At 43.2% G+C, this 20,731-nt stretch overlaps 1 protein-coding gene across 2 annotated transcripts in view; it reads right to left on the reverse strand.

Moving 5' to 3' along the window:
• Window positions 1-2,216: 2,216 nt before the first annotated feature.
• CCDC66 (coiled-coil domain containing 66) overlaps window positions 2,217-20,731 on the reverse strand; it is a 1,871,188-nt gene continuing 1,852,673 nt past the window's right edge. For both annotated transcript variants that reach the window (XM_044078704.1, XM_044078703.1), the window contains exon 19: window positions 2,217-3,692. In XM_044078704.1, the coding sequence (XP_043934639.1) occupies window positions 3,633-3,692 (60 nt within the window). In that variant the 3' untranslated portion in view covers window positions 2,217-3,632. The remainder of the gene's footprint in view (window positions 3,693-20,731) is intronic.

The following is a 20,731-nucleotide window of genomic DNA, read 5'->3' on the forward strand; positions in this document are numbered from 1 at the left end:
TGCTCAAGTGAGCCATTACTACTGCCATGCATTTGATGAACACCCTGGGGGCTGTGATGAGGCCAAAGGACAGTGCTCTGAATTGGTAATTACTGGTTCCCAGCCAGACATATAGGTATCTCCTGGATTGCATGTTCATTTTTATGTGATAGTATACATAAAATTGAAGATCTGTTGAGCACATCCATTTGTCCTTGTGCAGGAAAGCAAAATGGATGGAACCATGACCATCGTGAACTTTGTATACTAAACTGATTTGTTCAGATTCAAAATTGGTCTCTAGTCCCATGTTTCCTGTTTTCTTTGGCACTTAAAAGATTATTGAGTAAAGTCTGGGGTCCTCTTGGATGATTCTTTTTTTCTAGCAGCTTTTTAATTTCTAGAGCTGATGATTTCCTTTAACTGGTGGAACATCGGGAATTTTGTTGGCTGGAGTTTTCATTTAGTTTTTACTGATTGGTTTTTCAGTGTGACCTTCTCACTCTTTGTTTTAATTTGTTAGTTGGGATATTTTGCAGTCACCTTAATGATAATGGAGATCAGCTGGGTATAACAACCCTGTGTTTCTTATGCTTAGTCAAACACTCTGCTTGTGCTATGCTGACGAGGTCATAACAAGGCCGAAATATGCATATTCATATCTAGTGGGGTTTGGCTTTATTGGCCTGAAATTGTCCATTAAAATGACTTCAAACATAAAAGTCATGGACAATCAGAATCGCCATATAGCTGAAACACCTGATGTTCATAAGGGTCATTTGCATATATCCTATGTGCCTCTGTCACAGGAGGTTTGCGAGGTCACTCATTGGAATTTCTAGCTTGGCTGGAGTTTTTATTTAGTTTTTACTGATTGTTTTTTCAGTGTGACCTTCTCACTCTGTTTTAATTTGTTAGTTGGGATATTTTGCAGTCACTCTAATGATAATGGACATCAGCTGGGTATAACAACCCTGTGTTTCTTATGCTTAGTCAAACACTCTGCTTGTGCTATGCTGACAAGGCCGAAATATGCATATCCATAACTAGTGTGGTTTGGCTTTATTGGCCTGAAATTGTCCATTAAAACAACTACAAATGTAAAAGTCATGGACAATCAGAATGGCCATATAGCTGAAACACCTGATGTTCATAAGGTTCATTTGCATATATCTCATGTGCCTCTGTCACAGAAAGTTTGGGAGGTCAATCATTGGAATTTCTAGCTTGGCTGGAGTTTTCATTTAGTTTTTACTGATTAGTGCTTAGTAAAAAGGAATGATTATATGGTACCAGTAAGCTGTCCTTTATCAATACCCGATTAGACATTATCAACTTGAAGCTACTGTGTCATAGTACTTTTATTGTGACAGAAGCCATACTGATAATCTGAGTTTAGTGCCCATCTACACATTATTGCTTAGGATGTACCCACTTACATGATAACCCAGCAATCATTTATGCAACATCTTAATTTGGATTTACAATCCATAGTTTTTACTTACTAGTGCAGGATACTTCAACTTATTTTTTCTTTTTTAGTATAAAAGAGATGCAGTTTAAGCCCTTTATTTTTTCTTTCTTCTAATTGAAGCACAAGTCTTTACTGCAAACATTTTCTGGATGAGGAAACAATAAAGGGATGCAAATATTTGCTGGTATGTAAAAGTGGGCTACAAAAGAGAGACAAATATTCTTCTGTAAAACAAAAAGACTTGAGCATAATGTGGGCCTGTTATCTTGAGTCCTTTTCTTAATCCAAAATCTTTTATTATTATAGAGTTTCACTTTTTCTTAGATTCTGTGATAAACAGTTTTGAAATGGTGAGTTGGTAAAAGGGAACACCTGTTCCTATAATACACTTTGCTGACTCAGAAACATGCCATGACTGTATTTCAACATATCTGCCTTTTTTTTTTTTAAACTGTGCAGTCTTCCCCCTCTGGCAGAGCTTAATTTGTGTTTTTATTCTCTGCTACTATAAATTTCAGTCACCTCTAGTATCACATTTTGGTGTTTTAGTGGTGGTGCAGTGGTTAGCGTTGTCGCTTCACAGCAAGAGGTTCTCCCGTTCGATTCTCGGCTGGAGCACCTTCTGTGTGGATTCTGCATGTCCTCCCCACGGTTGAGTGACGTTAAAGACATGCAGGTAGGTGCGAGTGTGAATGGGTGTGCCTTCGCTTAAGGTTGGGCGTCGGGCTGGCAACTCGGCACCATAAAAATCCACTGCTAATCATGAGCGGACCGGAGTTCCGCTGTGGTGACCCCTAACCGGGAAAAGCTGAAAGTTTGACACTCTACCACGTTGAAGTCTAAAACTATCTTTGACTCACTGCAACTTTTGCTTTCCTTAGAATGGGAAAAAAAACTACAAAGAATGGCCATGAAACCTTGGCATCAGAAATGATACCAAGATATTCTTTTTGACACTGTTGAATACAGGGTAGAGCTAGGCAATCTAGCAAAATGGGAAAAATGATTTCAAGAACAAGACAGCCTCACAAATAGCATCCAAGTAAGGGTGTAATTCAAATATCAACCAGAATAAAACTCATATCATAGAAATTTGTCATTATGGGCAATGAAAGTACAAAACATACATAAACACCTTGCTAACAGTTGTGTTAAAACATGTTTTTGAAAATAAAATGTTTTTCTCATTTTAATAACATTATTTTTTATTTTATGTAGTACAATACGTTACACTTGGCACATTAAAGAAAATTTTAAATATATATAAAAGTCAGGAACCAATAAATATATACTACTCACCACTGAAACATGCTACTAAAACAATAGACACTGCTACCTATTTGACAAAATGTAAAATATATGTACATTTTATTGGATGTGTATAAAAAGTGCATTACTTATTTTGGTAATAAAATAAAGTATAAAAATAAAAACAGTTTTCATTCAAGTATCAAATCAATCTAACAAAAATGTCAAGTCATTAAAATGCAGTGTTAACCAGCAAAATGCTGCATCCAGTTAAATGTTAACATAAAGTAGAAATTACAGCAAACTGACTGCTAAATTCACTTTTTTTAACAGTCACTAAAGTGCTTTAACATACAAACACTAACTCTGTAGAAAAAGAGATGTGACAAACTAAGGCTGCATGCCCAAGTTAAGCACAATCATCCTCATGCCAGTTAAACAAGCAAATGCCCATCCTTAGCTGCAAAGACAGTCAGGCCAGTTTAAAGCAACATTTTTAAGGCAGATACACACTCTTTCGAGCAGCCTGATCTCAGCAGAACATATATATCTCCCAGACAGTTGCAGAGGAAAATGAAGGATGCTGGCTGCATAAAGTGCCCCAATCAAAACCTTTTCTGTACAGAAACAGTGCCTCTCCTGCTCTGTGGGACAGCTGAATACCAGATTACTTCCAATTAAATGCTATATCTCCAATTGCTTCCTTCACTGATTCTTCTCTATTGCTAATTAAAGATGGTTCTGTAGCTGTTCAGTACCCTTTTGTCTGATGCTGGCTTGTCGAAGTGGTGTGGTCTTTGTAAACTTGGATAGGAATGAAGGTTTGTAAATAAATATAAAAAAAGCAACAGTGCACAAATCATTGTTACGATCCAGTTTCACAAGGTAGCATTTTATACAGACCCTTTTTTATTGTGAACATTAATTCCTCTTAGTGTAGCATACCAGGAGATAATCCACTTTCTAGCTCTTTCTGCTTTTGTAATAATCCCTAAAAACAGAAATGTGTCATTAGTTACATTCATCTAGGTGTAAAAGAACATGCATTAAAGAAAACCTGTAAGTGATGCACTTTTGCAGATACAGTCGGTCCTTACCTCAGAGCAATAGATACAAAAAATAGAAAACTGTACACATACTGAAACAAGTCTAGTGCATGACAGAATTCACAACACTATGCATGGTAGCTAATTGCTGAATAAACTTCCCAACCAGCCTGACCAATAACAACTATATGATACTCACACACAAAGTATTGCCCTGTTTTCTCCCTTTTGTGTGTGCACATGTACAGAAGAATAGTGGGTAGGTTACTAAATGTATTTAATATTGTATTAGTATAATCTGAACTTAATACCTTACTGGTATGATTTCTATATATATATATATATTTTAGGAGTCACAACATCCTATCTGCTATATCCATAGAAGAGAAAATAGGTTTTAATTAGAAATTATTGCATACAATAACATTTTCCCCACTGAGCTTTCTAAGAATTAAATGTACAAATGTAATTAAAATATTTACTATTTTTCCTATAGCAGATATTACAAGTTGTACTGATTTCTCAAATTCTGTTAAAGTGTGAAAATGAAAAAAAACTTGATTTACAAGTTTAATTGTTTTAAAAGGGCTATCTGTATTGCCATTAGATACTATAATATATAAATATGAATTGGATCATGCAAATTGGTCTTTAATTCAAAATATAAGACAGAAGATATTAGACAAAGTACAACTGATCCCAGACAAAAAAAAGATAAGACTCCTGCAATTTTAGAGTATTTTCAGTAAATGCTAATTGAGATAAAATGAAAGTTACATACTTACCATAACGATACAGCCATGTTGTTTGTTTTTCATCAGGTTCACATATGTGTTATCGGATTTCTGCCACTTGAGTTCTATCACCAAGACAGTCATGATAAAGAGCTTTGTGACTTAGAAAAAAAAATATTTTTTCCAGCTCTCTGATTCCTAGAAAAGGATCTTTGCGGGTGGGAGGATAGATGCCCACTGTTGAGAGTGTCTTACCATCCTGGTGGTTCCTGGTCAGTGTGCCTTTCACTTTAGGTCCAAAATGTGTGGAGGCAATGTATGGGTTGTCAATAAAGGGCATATTAAAGCTTTCTGCGAAATCACAAAGATGCATCTAGGCATGCCGTCATATGGTAATACCTACGCCTGCCATTCTAGCTGAGCCATCAGCTACATTAGAGAGCAGATGGATGGCTATGCTAGAGGATGAATGTAAAGTAGAAAGCTGGGAATCCAGTTTCTTCTGAAAATCTGCAAGCAATAATCTGGGGACAGACTTGGAGAGTTCCTTAGTTAACTCTCTCTGGAATCTGATGAGATGAATCAAGTAATTCAGTGACCTAGGGGGTAAAGGTTGCTGATAAGTAAATCAATTTTCTGAATGTGTCCAATGCCCTAAACTCCCTGTTAGAGGAACTTTTCTCAGATGATTCCTTCTTGGTAGCTGGGGCTGCTACAACCATAGCATCCACTGATGGAATTTTGCTTCAGTGCTTCTTGTCCCTCGGAGCTGCTAAAAATCCTGTCTGGCTTCTTGGGTATTGGCTCCACCACATCAAGGTCCTTCCAAGCTCACTGCACCATGAGGTTAATAAGAGGATCAACATGTGGTACCACCAAGAACGATGCTGAGCGGATACCGAAGGCTTCCAAAAATACAGATTTGTTAGGTGAGAGATTTTCAGTAGACCCCCCCCACCCTCTGTTTCATGAGCTCAAGGAATTCACCAAAGGTGATGTCTTCTGAGGGCAGACCCCTTGCCTTCATCCAAATCTGTATCATCTGTAAAATACTCCGGAGAGGAAGCTATGTGCTTTCACTTCCATGTCTGCTTATGAGTCAGTTCTGCTGGGAAGTCGGTGTGTTCAGAATCAGACTGGGAGCTAATGTAGCATGTGGTTTCAGAAGCCTGAGGTCCCAACTTTCCTGGTGTGGCAGTATGATAAGCAGCAAGATCTAGTTCGGGTTTGGGTGGAACTGAGCTAGATGAAAACTCCTTCTCCTTGGGCATGCCCAAAACCTTTGCAGGCTGAAGCTGCTGTTGGAACAGACAGTCTCAGAGGATCTGAAGATGAGACAGAACCCTTGGCTGATCTCAGACCTGAGCTATCTAGTGCCAAAGCCCCGAGGAGAAAAGATGGCTCTGAAAATCTTGGAGTCGAGGAATACCCTTGCAAAGTGGCACTGATGCTGTGACCTTGAGTCCCTTCCTGATCTGAAGGTATCAAGAGTTGAAAGAGAAAGGGGAAACCGTTGGTGTTAAAGTAGATTGTACTCTCAGCACTGATGCAGGCGTTTTGGAGTTAACCAGATCCAACACTGCTGGAACCAAAGGATGGACTGGTACAAGCAAGATGAGCAGAGGTGTAGAAAGCCGAATAGTTGGTATGTTCCTTGGGAATGGTACCAAAAAAACCCCAAAGCTGGATTTGCATTCTCAGAAATTATCAATCTGTCAATATCATATTCTGTTAAGCAAGATGACCAAGCAGAAGAAGCCACAAAAGCATGAAAATCTTTCTTGAAGAATTGCTAAATGTAATCTCAGGTGCACCAGTTCCAGCAAGAACAAGGGTCAAAGAGATGATGGATGGTTCTAAGAAGCTTTTAGCTCTGAGCTACGAGTAACTTTTGGATCAGGTCCAACTGGCACTGCTTAATCTAGAGGAAAGCTTTTTGGCTGAAGGAGACTTGTCTTTTTCCTTCTCTTTTTTTCCTGTGACTTCTCCCTATCCTGTTTCTTGGCTGGGGAAGCAGAGGAGCAAGGTCCAGGCAATGACGACCTGTCTGTGATGGAAGAAGACCTTTTACAATCAACTATTCATGCCTAGCTTGAAGTGCCCTGGAGTTGAAAGGGGTGCAAGATTGACAGTCTAAATCAAAATGGGCAGCACCCAAACAGTAAGCACACAAAGGCTGTGCTGAACCACTAAACACGAACGTAGTGGGGGGAAAGTACAGTTGTGTACACTTAACATAAATGTAGATGTTCGAGTGTATTCTCTGCTGCAGTCATCACACTTGGGTTATCCTGCCAGGGATAGCCCTTAGTTTGCCCAAATACCAGAGGCTTAGTATTTCTGCATTGGTTGCTGTCGCTCCAGGACTGATGTCAGGTTGTCAGTGGTATAAAAGCAGGCAGCTGACGTCATTACATCAGTTTTTCTTGCCCCAACTGTCAGGAGCCCACAAATAGGGAGCTAGGTTATGGTGGAAGAACACCACCAGTAGAAAGTAAATACCAAAAATTCCCTGTAAGGAGAGAGGAAGAGAGAGACAAGGGGGATGGAGGGTGGGAAACCAGGACTGCAACAGTGAATACATTTGAACATCTACATTTATTTTAAGTGTACACAACTGTACTATGTTCTTCATGTTACACTGTTGCAGTCATCACACTTGGGTTGATTCCCAAAGCTGAAGAAAAGGGTTGAGGCCGTCAAGAAGACTGGGGGCTGGCTAGGATGCCCTGCAAGACTGAGGTGGCAAAGCCTGACCTGGACTTGGAGAAGATAGGCAGGTGGTAATGCTTGGTGAAGGTATGAACAGAAGTCTATGTTGCAGCCCCCAGGATGTCTCTGGTGGGGACCCCTCTGAGAAAAGCTGCAGAGGTGGAGGCTGCCCTGGTGGAATGCATCCTGATCCCCTTTGGAGGCAGTTTCTCATGCTGTTTGTAGCAGAAATAGATGCAGTGTGCTATCCATTTGGAGATGGCCTTGCCCTCTGCCTCTGCTGTGAAGCTGACTAGCAATTGGTCAGGTTTTCTAAAAGATTTAGTCCTAGCCAGATAGAATCTGAGCTGTCTGTGCATATCTAGAGAGTGCAGAATCCTTTCCCCCTTGTTTTGTGGGTTAGGGAAAAAGGTGGGAAAATTAATGGATTGGTTGAGAGCCACACTGCACACCACTTTAGGCATGAAGGATGGGTTAGTCCTGAGAGAGACCCTGTCAACATGGCAAATGATGAGGGCTCTACAGCCATGAGTGCTTGTAGCTTTGAAACTCTTCTAGCTGAAGTGATGGCCAGAAGCAAGGCTGTTTTCCAAGAGAGGAATTTTAACTCTGCTGAAGCTGCAGGCTCAAAATGGAGGGTAGGGTGAGCTTTTCCAAAACAAAGTTAAGGTCCCAAGCTGGGGTAGGAGCTCTTCTAGGTGGCCTTAAGCTGTTAGCCCCTCTTAGGAACAGTTTGATGAGAGGGTGTGAGAAGAGAGGTGGCTCTGTGCTGTAATGAGCAGAGATGGCAGAGGCATGAATTTTAATAGAAGAGAAGGATAGACCCCTATGTAGTAGGTCTGCTAGGTAATCCAGGATGAGATGAAGGGAGGACTGTGCTGCTTTGGCTCCCTTAGCCTGGATCCAGGTGCAAAAACTTTTCCACTTGTCAGCATAGAATTTTCTAGTGCTGGGGCGTATGGCCTCACGTATAACATCCATGACTTGTTTGCTTAGGCTGGCAGGTTGAGGAAAGGTCAGGGAATAAGCCAGGCTGCCAGGTTCAGGGTCTGCAATTGTGGACACCTGAATTCTCCATTCTTCTGGGTCAGGAGTGTTGGGATCTGAGGTGGGTGCCATGATGGCAGATGTGACAGGCTGCGCAGCAGTGGGTACAAGTGCTGGCATGGCCACTCTGGGGCAATCAAGATTGCCCTTGGTTTTTCCTCCCTTATTTTGAGCAGTACCCTTGAAATGAGTGGTAGAGGGGGAAATGCATAGATCGAGAGATTTACCCATTGGAAGGATAGAGCATCCACTTTTCAGGCCTTGTTGTGAGGTTCCCTGGTGCAGAATTTGCTAAGTTGATGACTGGAGTGGGAGGCAAAGAGGTCTACCTTCGGGGTGCCCCATTTCTGGGTTACAAGGTTAAAGGTTCTATGGTCTAGCTGCCACTCGTGTGGGTCTAGCAGGTTCCTGCTTAAGTTGTCTGCCAGAGAATTTAGGGAGCCTGGCAGGATTTGTACTAGCAGGTGTATTTGCAGGGCTGAGGCCATGTGCCAATGGGTCATGGCGAGCCTGCAGAGAGAATAAGAGCGAGTCCCTCCCTGCTTGTTCATATACCACATCACTGTGCTGGTGTCTGTTTTGATCACTAGAGGCCCTGGGGAGAGTAGGGGTCTGAAAGCTATCAGGGCGTGCTGAACAGCTAGCATCTCTTTTTGGTTGATGTGCGGATGTATTTGATTTGGGCTCCAATGGCTCTGAATGCACCTGCCATCCAGGTGTGCACCCCAGGCATAGTCTGATGTGTCTGTGGTGGGGGTCTGGGTGGCATAGGGTTCTGAGAAGGGAAGTCCCTTGTTGTGGTTGCATGCTGCTGCCCACCAAAGAAAATATTTTCTTAGACAGGGTATCATAGGTATGATAGTTTCCAGGTCTTGAGAGTGTTGACACCAAAGGCTTTTTAGGTACCACTGTAATTTCCTCATATGCAGTCTGGCATATGGAATGAGTAGAATGCAGGAGGCCATGAACCCTAAAGCTTGCAGATTTTCCTTGCAGATAACTGGGTTCTGGTGGCTAGTTGAAAGAAGTAGCCTGTCAGGTAGGCTTGTTTTTCTACAGTAAGGAATGCCATCTGGGATGCTGTGTCCAGGCTTGCTCCCAGGAATACAATTTTTTGTATGGGGACTAGTTTTGATTTCTTTTCATTGATAGTATACCCCAGGGAGGTCATTAGGTCCTTTACAAAGATCAGGTGCTGTAACAGCTTTTCCTGACTGTCTGCCTGAATCACGTCTAAGTAGGGATAAATTTGAATATTTATTTGTCTACAAAAAGCAATGGCTTGAGCCAGGCAATTTGTGAAAACTTTGGGAGCAGTGGATAAGCCAAAGGGAAGCGCAGAGAACTGAAAGTGCATAGATCCTGCCCTGAAACATAGATATTTACTGCACGATTCCCTGATTGGGATGTGTAGGTAGGCCTCTTTTAAGTCTAGGGTGGCTAACCAAGCATCCTTAGAAAGCATAGGAAGAAGCTGCTGGAGGGTGAGCATTTTGAATTTTGGTATCATCAGAAAGGTGTTTAGAATGGATAGATTGAGGATTGGGCACCAGGTGCTCTCTTTATCTGGGTAACAGGAAGAGTCTGGAATAGAAACCTTGGCCTATCTGGTCTGCAGGAACATGCTGTATTGCCCTCATGGAGAGCAGGGAAATAATTTGCTTTTTGGCCTCTGCCCACTGGTTTGGAGGAAGATCTGGGCACCCTTTTAGGGTTGGCAGAGTATGGAAATAAAATTGGTCATTGGTAATAGAGGCCCAGTTGTTTGCATGGAAGGAGAGTTTTCCTCCTAGGAGCACAAGCAGGTGGGCAGAGGTAAGGGGTGGAGGTGTAAAGTCATTGTGAGTCCTTACCATAAGGGGGTGGCTTAGCACTCCCTATTTTTGAAGTGGAAGAACTCCATTGCTTAGATCTCTGCATTCCCTGGGACTGCTGTCTGGGGGGGGGGTCTGCTTCCCCTGGGTCTGGGCTGAGCTGGCCTGGAGGGGGCCAGAAAGAACCACTGCTTGGAGGGGCAATGCCTACTGAACCTCGGAGGCTGGACCTGTAAAAAGTCTTTAAATGTTTGCATAGATTTAGCTTTTTCTTCCATCTTTTTTAAGACCTCTTCTGCCTTGGTGCCAAACAAATTGTCTTTGTTCAATGGTGCGTCCGAATAATTTTGATTTGACATGGTCTGGCAAGGTCTGTTCCTTAAACCAAGCATGCTTTCTAAGGATAGAACCAGTGACTGCTGCCCTGCAAGATGCTTCTAGGGCATCAAAGCCACATTTCAAGGTGTGCTTACTAACTTGGCTTGCAGAATGCATAAGCTCTTGTAATTCTTTATTTTCTGCACAAGCAGGAAAGGAAGATATTTTTTGTTTGAGGAGTTCCATGGTATGCTGCTGGTATTTCAGCATGTGGAACTGACAATTTAGTGCTCTAATAGCAAGAGTTGCAGAGGTGTATACTTTTTACCTCATCTGCACAATTACTTTCTCGCCTTCTTTGCAAAAAAAAACTCTTGCCTCCTCATTCCTGCTTCCTACACTCCTATACGGCACCTCCATCCTAACCAAAATTCAGTCCTCCCTAAAAACTAAACTCAATACATGCTACAATAAAGTTGCCAAATTTGCTACAAATGCTAAATTCTCCTCTCACCACTGTTCCACACTACAACAACTTAATTGGTTGGAACTTACTACTGCCCATAAAATCATTTACTTCTCAGAAATCTGCCCAGCCCTAACTGACATCTTAACCATCTACCATCCAAATCGACACAAGGTCAGAAAACAAAATGCTACTAAATACTGATAAACCTAAGCTCTCGGCCGGTCAAATGCTTTACTCTTTCACTGTCTCCAAGCTTTGGAATAAACTCCCTCCTTCAATAAGAACTATCAGTATCTCCACTGCTTTTAAAAACTCCCTTAAACTTCACCTCTCATCACATTGGATATGCACCTGCACCCTTAATCACAATTCCATTACCTGACCCCTTCTCCAAAACCATCTTAGCCTATGTCTACACCCAGACTTTCTTTTCCTTTCCCTCCTTTATACCTACTGCTTCTGCTGACACTAGCCAGTGCCATCTCTACTCTAAGCCTTCTGCCTCTTTTACACCTACTGCTTCTGCTGACACTAGCCAGCGCCATCTCTACTCTAAGCCTTCTGCCTCCTTTTCCTTAATGCAATCTTCTCTCTCATCTAACAACCTTACCTGTCATCCACACCTTCTATTTCTATACTTCTACCATGATTTTTAACTATTTTTTACCAATGTCACCATATTATAACCTCACTACTGTATTGTAATTCATGCCATATTATTGTATGCTCTTATTCACTTATCTAATGTACTACCATTACCTGATATATTCTGTATTATATGTTCTTTTATGTAATTACATGTGGAGCTTTTCTCCCCGGGCTTCCACTGAAAATGGGCTCATCTCTGGCCCAGTGGACTTTCCCGGTAAACAAATGCAATAAATAAATAAGTAATAAATCTGTCTAAAGCTTGGGAATCCCTGTCTGAGGGGGTGGGATTCTTAGCCGTGGTTGCTTTAATTCCTTTTGATCCTTGGGAGATGACCTCTGGGTCAGCAGTACGATTTTTGAAAAGGAATTTGTGAGAGTCAGGGACTCTGTAGTACCTGTCAGGTTTCCTGGGAGCAGGAGGAAGGGTGTCAGGAGTCAAACTGGACTCCATAAAAACATCATCCACAACATCCAGGACAGGAGGAATCGCTAAAGGTCTGTGCTGTGGTAAATCTAAGAACTCCCCAAGTCTCTTTTTTGACTGAGGATAGTCTTGATATTCCCATTGGAAATGCACCCTTAAAGTATGTAGGGTTTCACCAAATGAAAAATCCTCGGGAGGAGAGGCAGAAGGAATGGATTCCTCTGCATCAGAATCCTCATAAGCAGAGAGGGGTTGCATGTCTTCATATTCAGAAACTGCAGAGTCAGCAGACTCCTGTTCAGATAAAACTACTGGGGACAAGTCTCTTCTTCTTTTGGAAGGGGTAGCCTGGCTTCCCCTAATAAGCACAATAGGGTCTTCCACCATTTTCAACATTTGAGATTGAAGCATGGAAGCAGGTGCCTGAGCTTGGGTCGTCGGTTTTTTAGGTGTAGTTCGTACCCTGGGCCTTAAAAACTTGATAGTTTTAGAAAGAACTGAATACGTGAAAGAAGTCGTCTGCTTGTGTTGAGTATCGGTAGTGCGAAGAACTTCCTCAGAAGCTGGTGCCTGCTCAGCGGCTCCAGACCCATCCAAGGTAGAGACATCCACAGGATCCTTAGTCGAAGAAGAGTCTCGCGGCATACCGGACCCCGAACGGGTCATGGTAGCGGCCTGCAAATCCGCAGAAGCGGGCATCAGGGGCTGCAAAAGCACCTCACTGAGGACCGGAGAACTGACGACTAGCTTAACGGAAGCATCATCGACAGTTTTGGACCTGTCTCTGTCTTTATCCTTACGTTTTTTCAGAAGATTGGTAGTCAGACGGCTTACTGAAGCCACATCGGAATACGAGGACTAAGAGCAAAAATATTTAGCTACAATAAGGGCCTGACGATGTATAGTTCTGGCGTTGAACAAAGCACAAAAGCGACAGCGTGGTCTGGGTCTAAACAGGTGATGCAATAAGAATGGAAGTCTTGCTGTGGTATTTGCTTTCCAAAGGCGAGACAATTGTCAACTTTTTCTGACATCGGTTAAAGCAAGAGAAAAGGATCCCCAAAGGGGTACTTAGCTTTAGGAGACTTCAACTTCAATTCTGAAATGAAAACTCAGGTAGTGGCCGACTGGCACTTGTGCAAACTGCTTCTGCTTTGGGCTCCTCAGCAAGAAAGACTGATGTAATGGCAGTGGCTGCCTGATTTTATACCAGTGACGACCTGACATCAGTCATGGAGCAACAGCAACTGACACAGAAATGTTAAGCCTCTGGTATCTGGACCGACTGAGGGCTGGCTACCTCTGGCAGGATAAGCCAACCGTGATGACTGCAACAGTGAAATATGAAGAACATCCACTAGACACCAGGGCTTAAAGTGCCATACCTGCACTGACATCGAAACAAGTAAATGGGCTGGGGATACACCAGACACAAAGAAATATAAAATTTTCTATAGGCACCAATGTTACTACTGGGACAGGGGGGTAGGAGGAAAGTACAGTTTTGTACCTACCATAAATGTAGATGTCCGATAGGTATGCATCTGCAGTCATAACATATGGGTTGTCCTGCCTCAGGCAGCCCTTCGGTCGGCCAGATTCCAAAGTCTGGGTCTGGACTCGGCTGATGTCGCACTTTCCCCGATGTCAGAGCTTCTGGGGTACAAAGGCATCAGCCGACCCCATTTTCCTCAGTGTTTCTTGCCCCAGATGCCAGGTGCCCTCTAGGAAGGCTAAATTTGGATAAATGTTGAAAATTCCAAACAGTAGCAACCAAAATATATATATACATATATACATACAAACAAATACACCATAATAGATTCCCCCAGCTAGCTAAAAGAGGGGTAAGCACCCTAGGAATACCACAGAGGGGAAGGAGGGTGGGTAATCCTGACTGCAGATGCATACCTATCGGACATCTACATTTATGGTAGGTACAAAACTGTACTATGTCCTTCAAGGATGCATCTGCAGTCATAACATATGGGTAGAATACCATAGCCAAACTGGGGGAGGAGGTACTAAGATAATGATGGTGTAGTTAAGATCCCCTGTAAAACTGCAGTTGCAAAACCTGCTCGGGATCTGGAGAATAAAGGCAGATTGTAATGCTTGGCAAATGTATGCACGGAGCTCCAAGTAGCAGCTTCTAAAATGTCCTTGGTAGCCACTCCTCATAGGAAAGCTGTAGTGGTGGCTGTGGCTCTTGTGGAGTGAGGCCTGATATTTTCAGGAGTTGTCTTTCCATGAAAAGAGTAGCAGAATCGAATGCAATTTCCTATCCATTTTGAAATTGTCTGTTTGGAAATTGCTTTTCCTTGCACTCCAGTTGCATATGCTACAAAAAGTTGGTCAGTTTTTCTGCTGGTTTTAGTTCTGTCCAGATAGTAGCATAGTTGTCTGTGTACATCCAAGGTGTGCAATAGTTTCCCCCCCCTGTTCTGTGGGCTAGGGAAGAACGTAGGCAAATGAATAGCTTGGTTCAAGGATACCCTGGATACCACCTTTGGCATGAAAGTAGGATTGGTTCTCAGAGACACTCTATCCTGGTGAAAAATAAGGAAAGGCTGCACTGCCATTAGTGCCTGTAACTCGGATACTCTTCTTGCTGAAGTGATTGCTAGAAGGAAAGCAGTTTTCCAAGATAAGAACTGTAAGTCTGCTGATGCTGCTGGTTCAAAAGGGGGCAGTGTTAATTTTTCCAGCACAAAATTGAGATCCCATGCAGGCAGAGGGGGTTTCCTTGGAGGTTTTACATTTTTGATCCCTCTTAAAAATTGTCTGAGGAGAGGGTGAGAGAAGATAGGAGGATCCATGTTGTACTCTGCTGAAATTGCTGAAGCATGAATCTTAATGGAAGAATAGGACAGGCCATTGTGGAACAGTTCTGCTAAGTATTCTAGGATGTGTGCTAGGTTTGCCAGTGTGACATTTGTACCCTTTGATGCACTCCAAATGAGGAATCTCTTCCATTTAGCTGAGTATGTTTTTCTTGTGGAGGGTCTGCGAGCCTCCAGGATAATGTCCTTGACCCTCTGAGATAAAACAGTTTGGTTTTGTTTTAAGCAATTTTCCAGGCAGTTAGCTGCAGTGTTTTCAAGTTTGGATGCAGGGTCTTGTAGTTGTTCTGCATTAGAAGTAAAGGCCATAGGGGTAGAGGCCTTGAGTTCGTCCGAGACATGCTTCTCAGTAGCGGATACCAATGCTGCCTTGGCCAGTCTGGAGCTATCAGAATCACCTTTGGCTGTTCCTCCCTGATCTTCAGTAGAACTTTGTACATCAATGGGAGAGGTGGAAAGGCATACACTGTTAGGGCCTTCCAGCTGAAAGAGAGGGAGTCCACCCTCCAGGCTTGTGGGTGGTATACTCTTGAGCAGAATTTCTTCAGTTGGTGGTTGAGTGGGGAGGCGAACAGGTCTATCTCTGGCATTCCCCATTTGTTTGTTATGATTTTGAAGATGTCTGGATGCAGCATCCATTCATGAGCATCCGTGGTAGTTCTGCTTAAGCTGTCTGCTAGTGAATTCTCTTTTCATGGTACGAATTTGGCCTGCAGTTGGATGTTGAGATCCAGGCCTAGGTTCCACAGGTCCATTGCCATCCGGCATAGAGGGTAGGAATGCGTGCCTCCCTGTTTGTTGATGTACCACATGACTGTGGTATTGTCTGTCCTTATCAGCAGATGTCCTTGCTGGAGGAATGATTTGAATGTCTCGATTGCATGCTTCACTGCCAGCATCTCCTTCAGATTTATGTGCAAATTCAGCTGGTCTTGAGACCATAGGCCTTGGATACACTTGTCTTCCATGTGTGCTCCCCATCCTAGGTCTGAGGCGTCCGTGGTGATGGTCTGCCTTGGTTGTGGTTTGTTGAAAGGCAACCCTCTGTTGGTCTGGCAGGCCTGAGCCCACCACAGGAATTCTTTTTTCAGGCATGGAATGATTGGTATCATGGTTTGTAGACTGTGCCTGTGTTGAGACCATACATTCCTTAGGTACCATTGTAATTTCCTCATATGCAGCCTGGCATGCGGGATCAAGATTATGCAGGATGCCATGTAACCCAGGGCCTGCAGGACTTTCCTTGCAGTAAGCTGAGTTTGTCTTGTCAAAGCCATGAAGTAGACTGGGAGTTGCTTTTGTTTTTCTTCTGTGAGAAAAGCCATCTGAGTTATTGTGTCCAGCTCCGCACCCAAAAATGTTATCCTTTGGGATGGCACTAGTCTTGACTTCTGGATGTTGACTGTGTATCCCAAGGCCTGTAACAGGTGTATGACATAGGCCAAATCCTTTATTAGTTTTGTCTTGTTGTCCGCTTGTATTACGCAGTCGTCCAGGTATGGGTAGATTTGAATTCCCTGAAGCCTGCAATGTGCAATTACTGATGCCAGGCATTTCGTGAATACTCTGGGCGCAGTAGGTAAGCCAAAGGGCAATGCTGAGAATTGATAATGCTCTGATCCTGCAAGAAATCTGAGGTGTCTTCTGCAATCTGGTTGTATAGGGACGTGCAGGTATGCCTCCTTGAGATCTAGAGTTACCAGCCAAGACTCCTTGCCCAACATGGGAAGAAGTTGCTGTAAGGTCAGCATCTTGAATTTTGGCACAATGAGATATGTGTTTAGTGCGGACAAGTCGAGAATAGGCCTCCATTGGGTTTCTTTTCTTGGTACAAGGAATAGTCTGGAGTAAAATCCTTGGCCTTGTTCCATAGATGGTACCCTTTCTATTGCTTTCATCTGAAGTAAATTGTTGATTTGTCTTAGAGCCTCTGGCTTCTGGTTTGGTGGAAGGTTTGGCATTCTGCTCTTTTGTGGTAAAGTGTGGAAGTGAAACCTGTATCCTTTGTCTATTGTTTGCAATGTCCATTTGTCTTTTGTAATGCAATGCCAGTTTTTTGAAAATAAAGCCAACTTTCCGCCCAAGGGTGCTTCCAGTTGTTCCCTGGTAAGCGGAATCAGAGCCAAGTCATTGTGTCTGTCCTGTGGAAGTGGTCGTTGTCGCAGCTGTGGCGGTACTTCTCTGGTTGGCAGGTTGCCACTGACGACCCCTGTAGGCACCCTTTGATTGACCTCTGCCTCTTGGGCGTCTATTCCTGCCCCTCTGTGCTCTGGAGGTGTCTGGAAAGGACCAATTCTTTGAAGGCCAGTTTCTGCTGAACCTCGGAGGTTGGACCTGCAGAAAATCCTTTACTGTTTGCACAGATTTTGCTTTTTCTTCCACTTTCTTTAGAATCTCCTGTGCAGGGGAGCCAAATAAACTTTGTTTCTCCATTGGAGCATCTAGGAGTTTAGCCTTGACATGGTCTGGCAAGGATTGCTCTTTTAGCCAGGCATGCCTTCGAATTACTGCTCCAGTCATAGCTGATGTAAATGAAGCCTCCAGTGCATCATAGCCACATTTTAAGAAATGATTACTGACCTGCTGAGAGTTGTGTACCAAATCCTGAAGGGACTTACGGTCTAAAGGTTCAGGAGAGGAAAGCTTTTTATTCAGCTGATCTAACAAGTATTCCTGGTACTGTATCATATGGAATTGACAGTTTAAAGCCCTGGCAGAAAGAGTAGCAGATGTATAAACCTTTTTTCCCCATCTCTCTAATGCTCTTGACTCTCTTTCAGAGGGTAGGGGGTTTTTGGCAGTGGCAGCTGCAACACCTTTTGGGTCCTGAGAAATAGTTTCTGGGTCTGCAGCATGGGCTTTATACAAGTGGAAGTGAGAATCTGGGACCCTGTAATATCTGTCAGGTTTGGCAGGGGCCGAACTGACATCATTATATGCATTATCAACTACAGTTAGCACAGGTGGTATTGCTAAAGGCCTATGCTGTGGCAAGTGTAAAAAGGTCCTTAGTCTTTTTCTAGAGTCAGAGAAATCCTGACCCTGCCATTGAAAGTGTTTCCTCATTGAGTGCAAATTCTCCCCAAAGGAAAATTCTTCTGGAGGGGAGGCAGAAGGAATAGAGTCTTCTGCATCTGAATCTTCATAAGGTGAGTATGGCCCTTCCTGATGGTCTGATAATTCAGATCCATCCGAAGAGTAATCAGAGGAGAGAGGTTCAGGGGGTTCAGTCCTAGGCCTTTTGTCAGGAGGAGGTTGAGAGGCCCTGTCTGGGTGAGGTTGGGAACCCCTAATCAGAGATATAAGGTCCTCAGCAAGGCTGAGAATCTGAGAACTTGAGGAAGGTCTCTGAGAGGAAGATTTTGCTGGTAAAGCTTTTGAAATTTTAGCTGCTTTTGCACTGGAAAAGGCCTTAATAGACATAGAAGCAGGGGGCCTAGCTGCCCCACGTGCAGGTGTAGAAATGTCCAAAGGAATGGTGTCGGACAATTCTTGTGCGCTTGCTTCTTCGGTAGGGATTTCTGTAGCCGACTCAGCCGGGGCCTCTCTGGCCTCAGTTGTCGGAGGTATGTTTTCGGCAGAAGTAAGAACCGAGGACTCGGTTTCAACCGAAGCCGAGACACTCGTGGTAGGCCTAACCGTGGTTTCAGCCGAAACCGCGGGCCGCGAGTGTCGGTCCTTTTCCTTGCGTTTTTTGGCTAAATGTGTAGTCGGAGTCTCCGACGGCATTTTATATGCAAAAGCGGATATAAAAAACTCTTCTGCAAACTCCGACCGACGTCTAAGAGTCCGTCGGTTGAAGGAGGCACAGGCTAAACAAGCTGATACATCGTGGTCTGGGCCGAAGCAAGGAAGGCAGTAAGAATGGAAATCCTTATGAGGTATTTGTTTCCCACAAGTTAAACAATTATTTACTTTGTCTGACATCGGCTGAGGCAAGAAAGAGTCCCCAACGGGGTACTTAACTTTTTTAGAAGTCTTCGGTAGCTGAAATCTCTGGATCTGACCGACCGGCACTTGCGAACAGCTTCTGCTTTGGGCACCGCGTGGCAAGAAAGACTGAGGAAAATGGCGTCGGCTGATGCCTTTATACCCCAGAAGCTCTGACGTCGGGGAAAGTGCGACATCAGCCGAGGCCAGACCCAGACTTTGGAATCCGGTCGACCGAAGGGCTGCCTGAGGCAGGACAACCCATATGTTATGACTGCAGATGCATCCTTGAAGGACATCTAGTTGAACACTAGGAATAAAAGTGTGTCAGAATGGCACATAAATCATAAGGGTAATAAGGGGGTTGGGGGAACCACTGGAAATCAATGATTGTTGTGTAAAGTGCTGTAATAAACCAACTTTACTATGGGGAGCGGGAGGGATACACACTCTGCAGTGTTGTACTGGCACTAACATTACTATGGGGACCAGGGAACGAAGGAATAATATAGGGCTTACATTAAAAGTGCCACAATGGCATAAACATCAAAAAAGGAGATCAGGGTGGGGGAAACCACCAGACACTTGGGAGAAATGTGCAAAGAGCTATACCAGTACCAACATTACTATGAGGATCAGAGGGTTGGGGGATAGACTAAATGCCAGGGAATGCATTACGTGCCCTGATAGCACCAGTGTTGCAATGCAATTCAGGAGGGGATGGAGGGATGCACTACACACCAACTCCATAAAGTACTTTAAGGCGCAGACCAGTAAAATGAGGATGGGTGAACCACTGGATCGCAGGGATAAGTGCCATAACAACATACACTTCATAAAAGTAATTGAGGGGGGGGGGACACTACACCACCATGCATGACTCTCTAAAGTGCAATAATGGCACCAACAGGGATGAGAGGTAAGGAATACACTAGACACCAGAGCTTAATACGTACCTGGCATAATGGCACTAAAATATTATGCTAGGGGGTAACTACTGGAAGGGAGGGACAGGTACAAACACTGTGGTATGTGTGCATTCATGTTAGTACATGTGTATGTGCATGACAGTGACTGGATGGGGGGGGGGGTCTGCAAGCAGCAGGTTACAACCATGACATGCAGCTCAGCCATGATCTGCACATTATGGTAGTAATTGTGATTCAGGAAACATGTAAATCAGCCAATAATGAGATCTTACTTTGTCATGGTTAGTATGCTCCTGAATCCCAAATCTTTTATGAATTCTTGGATACATCTCAAGCAATGAGTAGGAATAAAATGAGAAGTAAAGTCTGGAATGCAGCAGTGCAACAGTTGTCTTTCAACCTGAAGTATTCATCTAAGCAGTAATGTTTAACAACAGTGTAGCAAGGCATTAAATAAAAATGTGTGTACTTTTTTGGTTGCAGCTGTATAGTCATTCAGTAATGGGGACTTATTTAGCTGATGCTTTGCTAAATGCAGTATGAAGCTGTCTTGGGTCCTTCTATAGGTTATTGTCAACATACCCAAAGCACAGATTGTGAAAGTGATGTCCATAATGACAGAAATAAATGCTCTTGCAGTAAAAATGAAAGTTATGTACTTACCATAATGATAGGTCTGTGTTGTCTTATTTTCATTCAGTTCAAACTTTGGGTTGCTGGATTTGACCTTGGTGCCATTTTTGAAGCTTTAGATTCAGGATTCTGACATCCCCTTCCCATAATTGCCTCTGTTCAAGTTCAAGCCAGATATATCCACTACAAAACCATAAGAATATAGAATACAAATTATCTAAAGAAATAAAGAAATGCAACAGCATTGACAGCTGTCAACATGGGTAAGGTCTACCTTGTCACCAGGAGCTGTTGGTGAGGATATTATAAGGGGAATGAGCGAGGGGTGTTGAACTGGATGAAAATAAGACAACACAGATATACTGTTAAGTACATAACTTTCATATATGTTGTTGTTTATTTTCATCCGAGTCAGCCTCTGAGACAGATTCCCAAGCTGAGAATTACCTGGGTGGTATCAAGGAAAGACATTCCTTGAGG

This window comes from Protopterus annectens, chromosome 7.part1 (genome assembly GCF_019279795.1).
Source record: "Protopterus annectens isolate FY-2018-M chromosome 7.part1, PAN1.0, whole genome shotgun sequence".
NCBI classification, from domain to species: Eukaryota; Metazoa; Chordata; order Ceratodontiformes; family Protopteridae; genus Protopterus; species Protopterus annectens.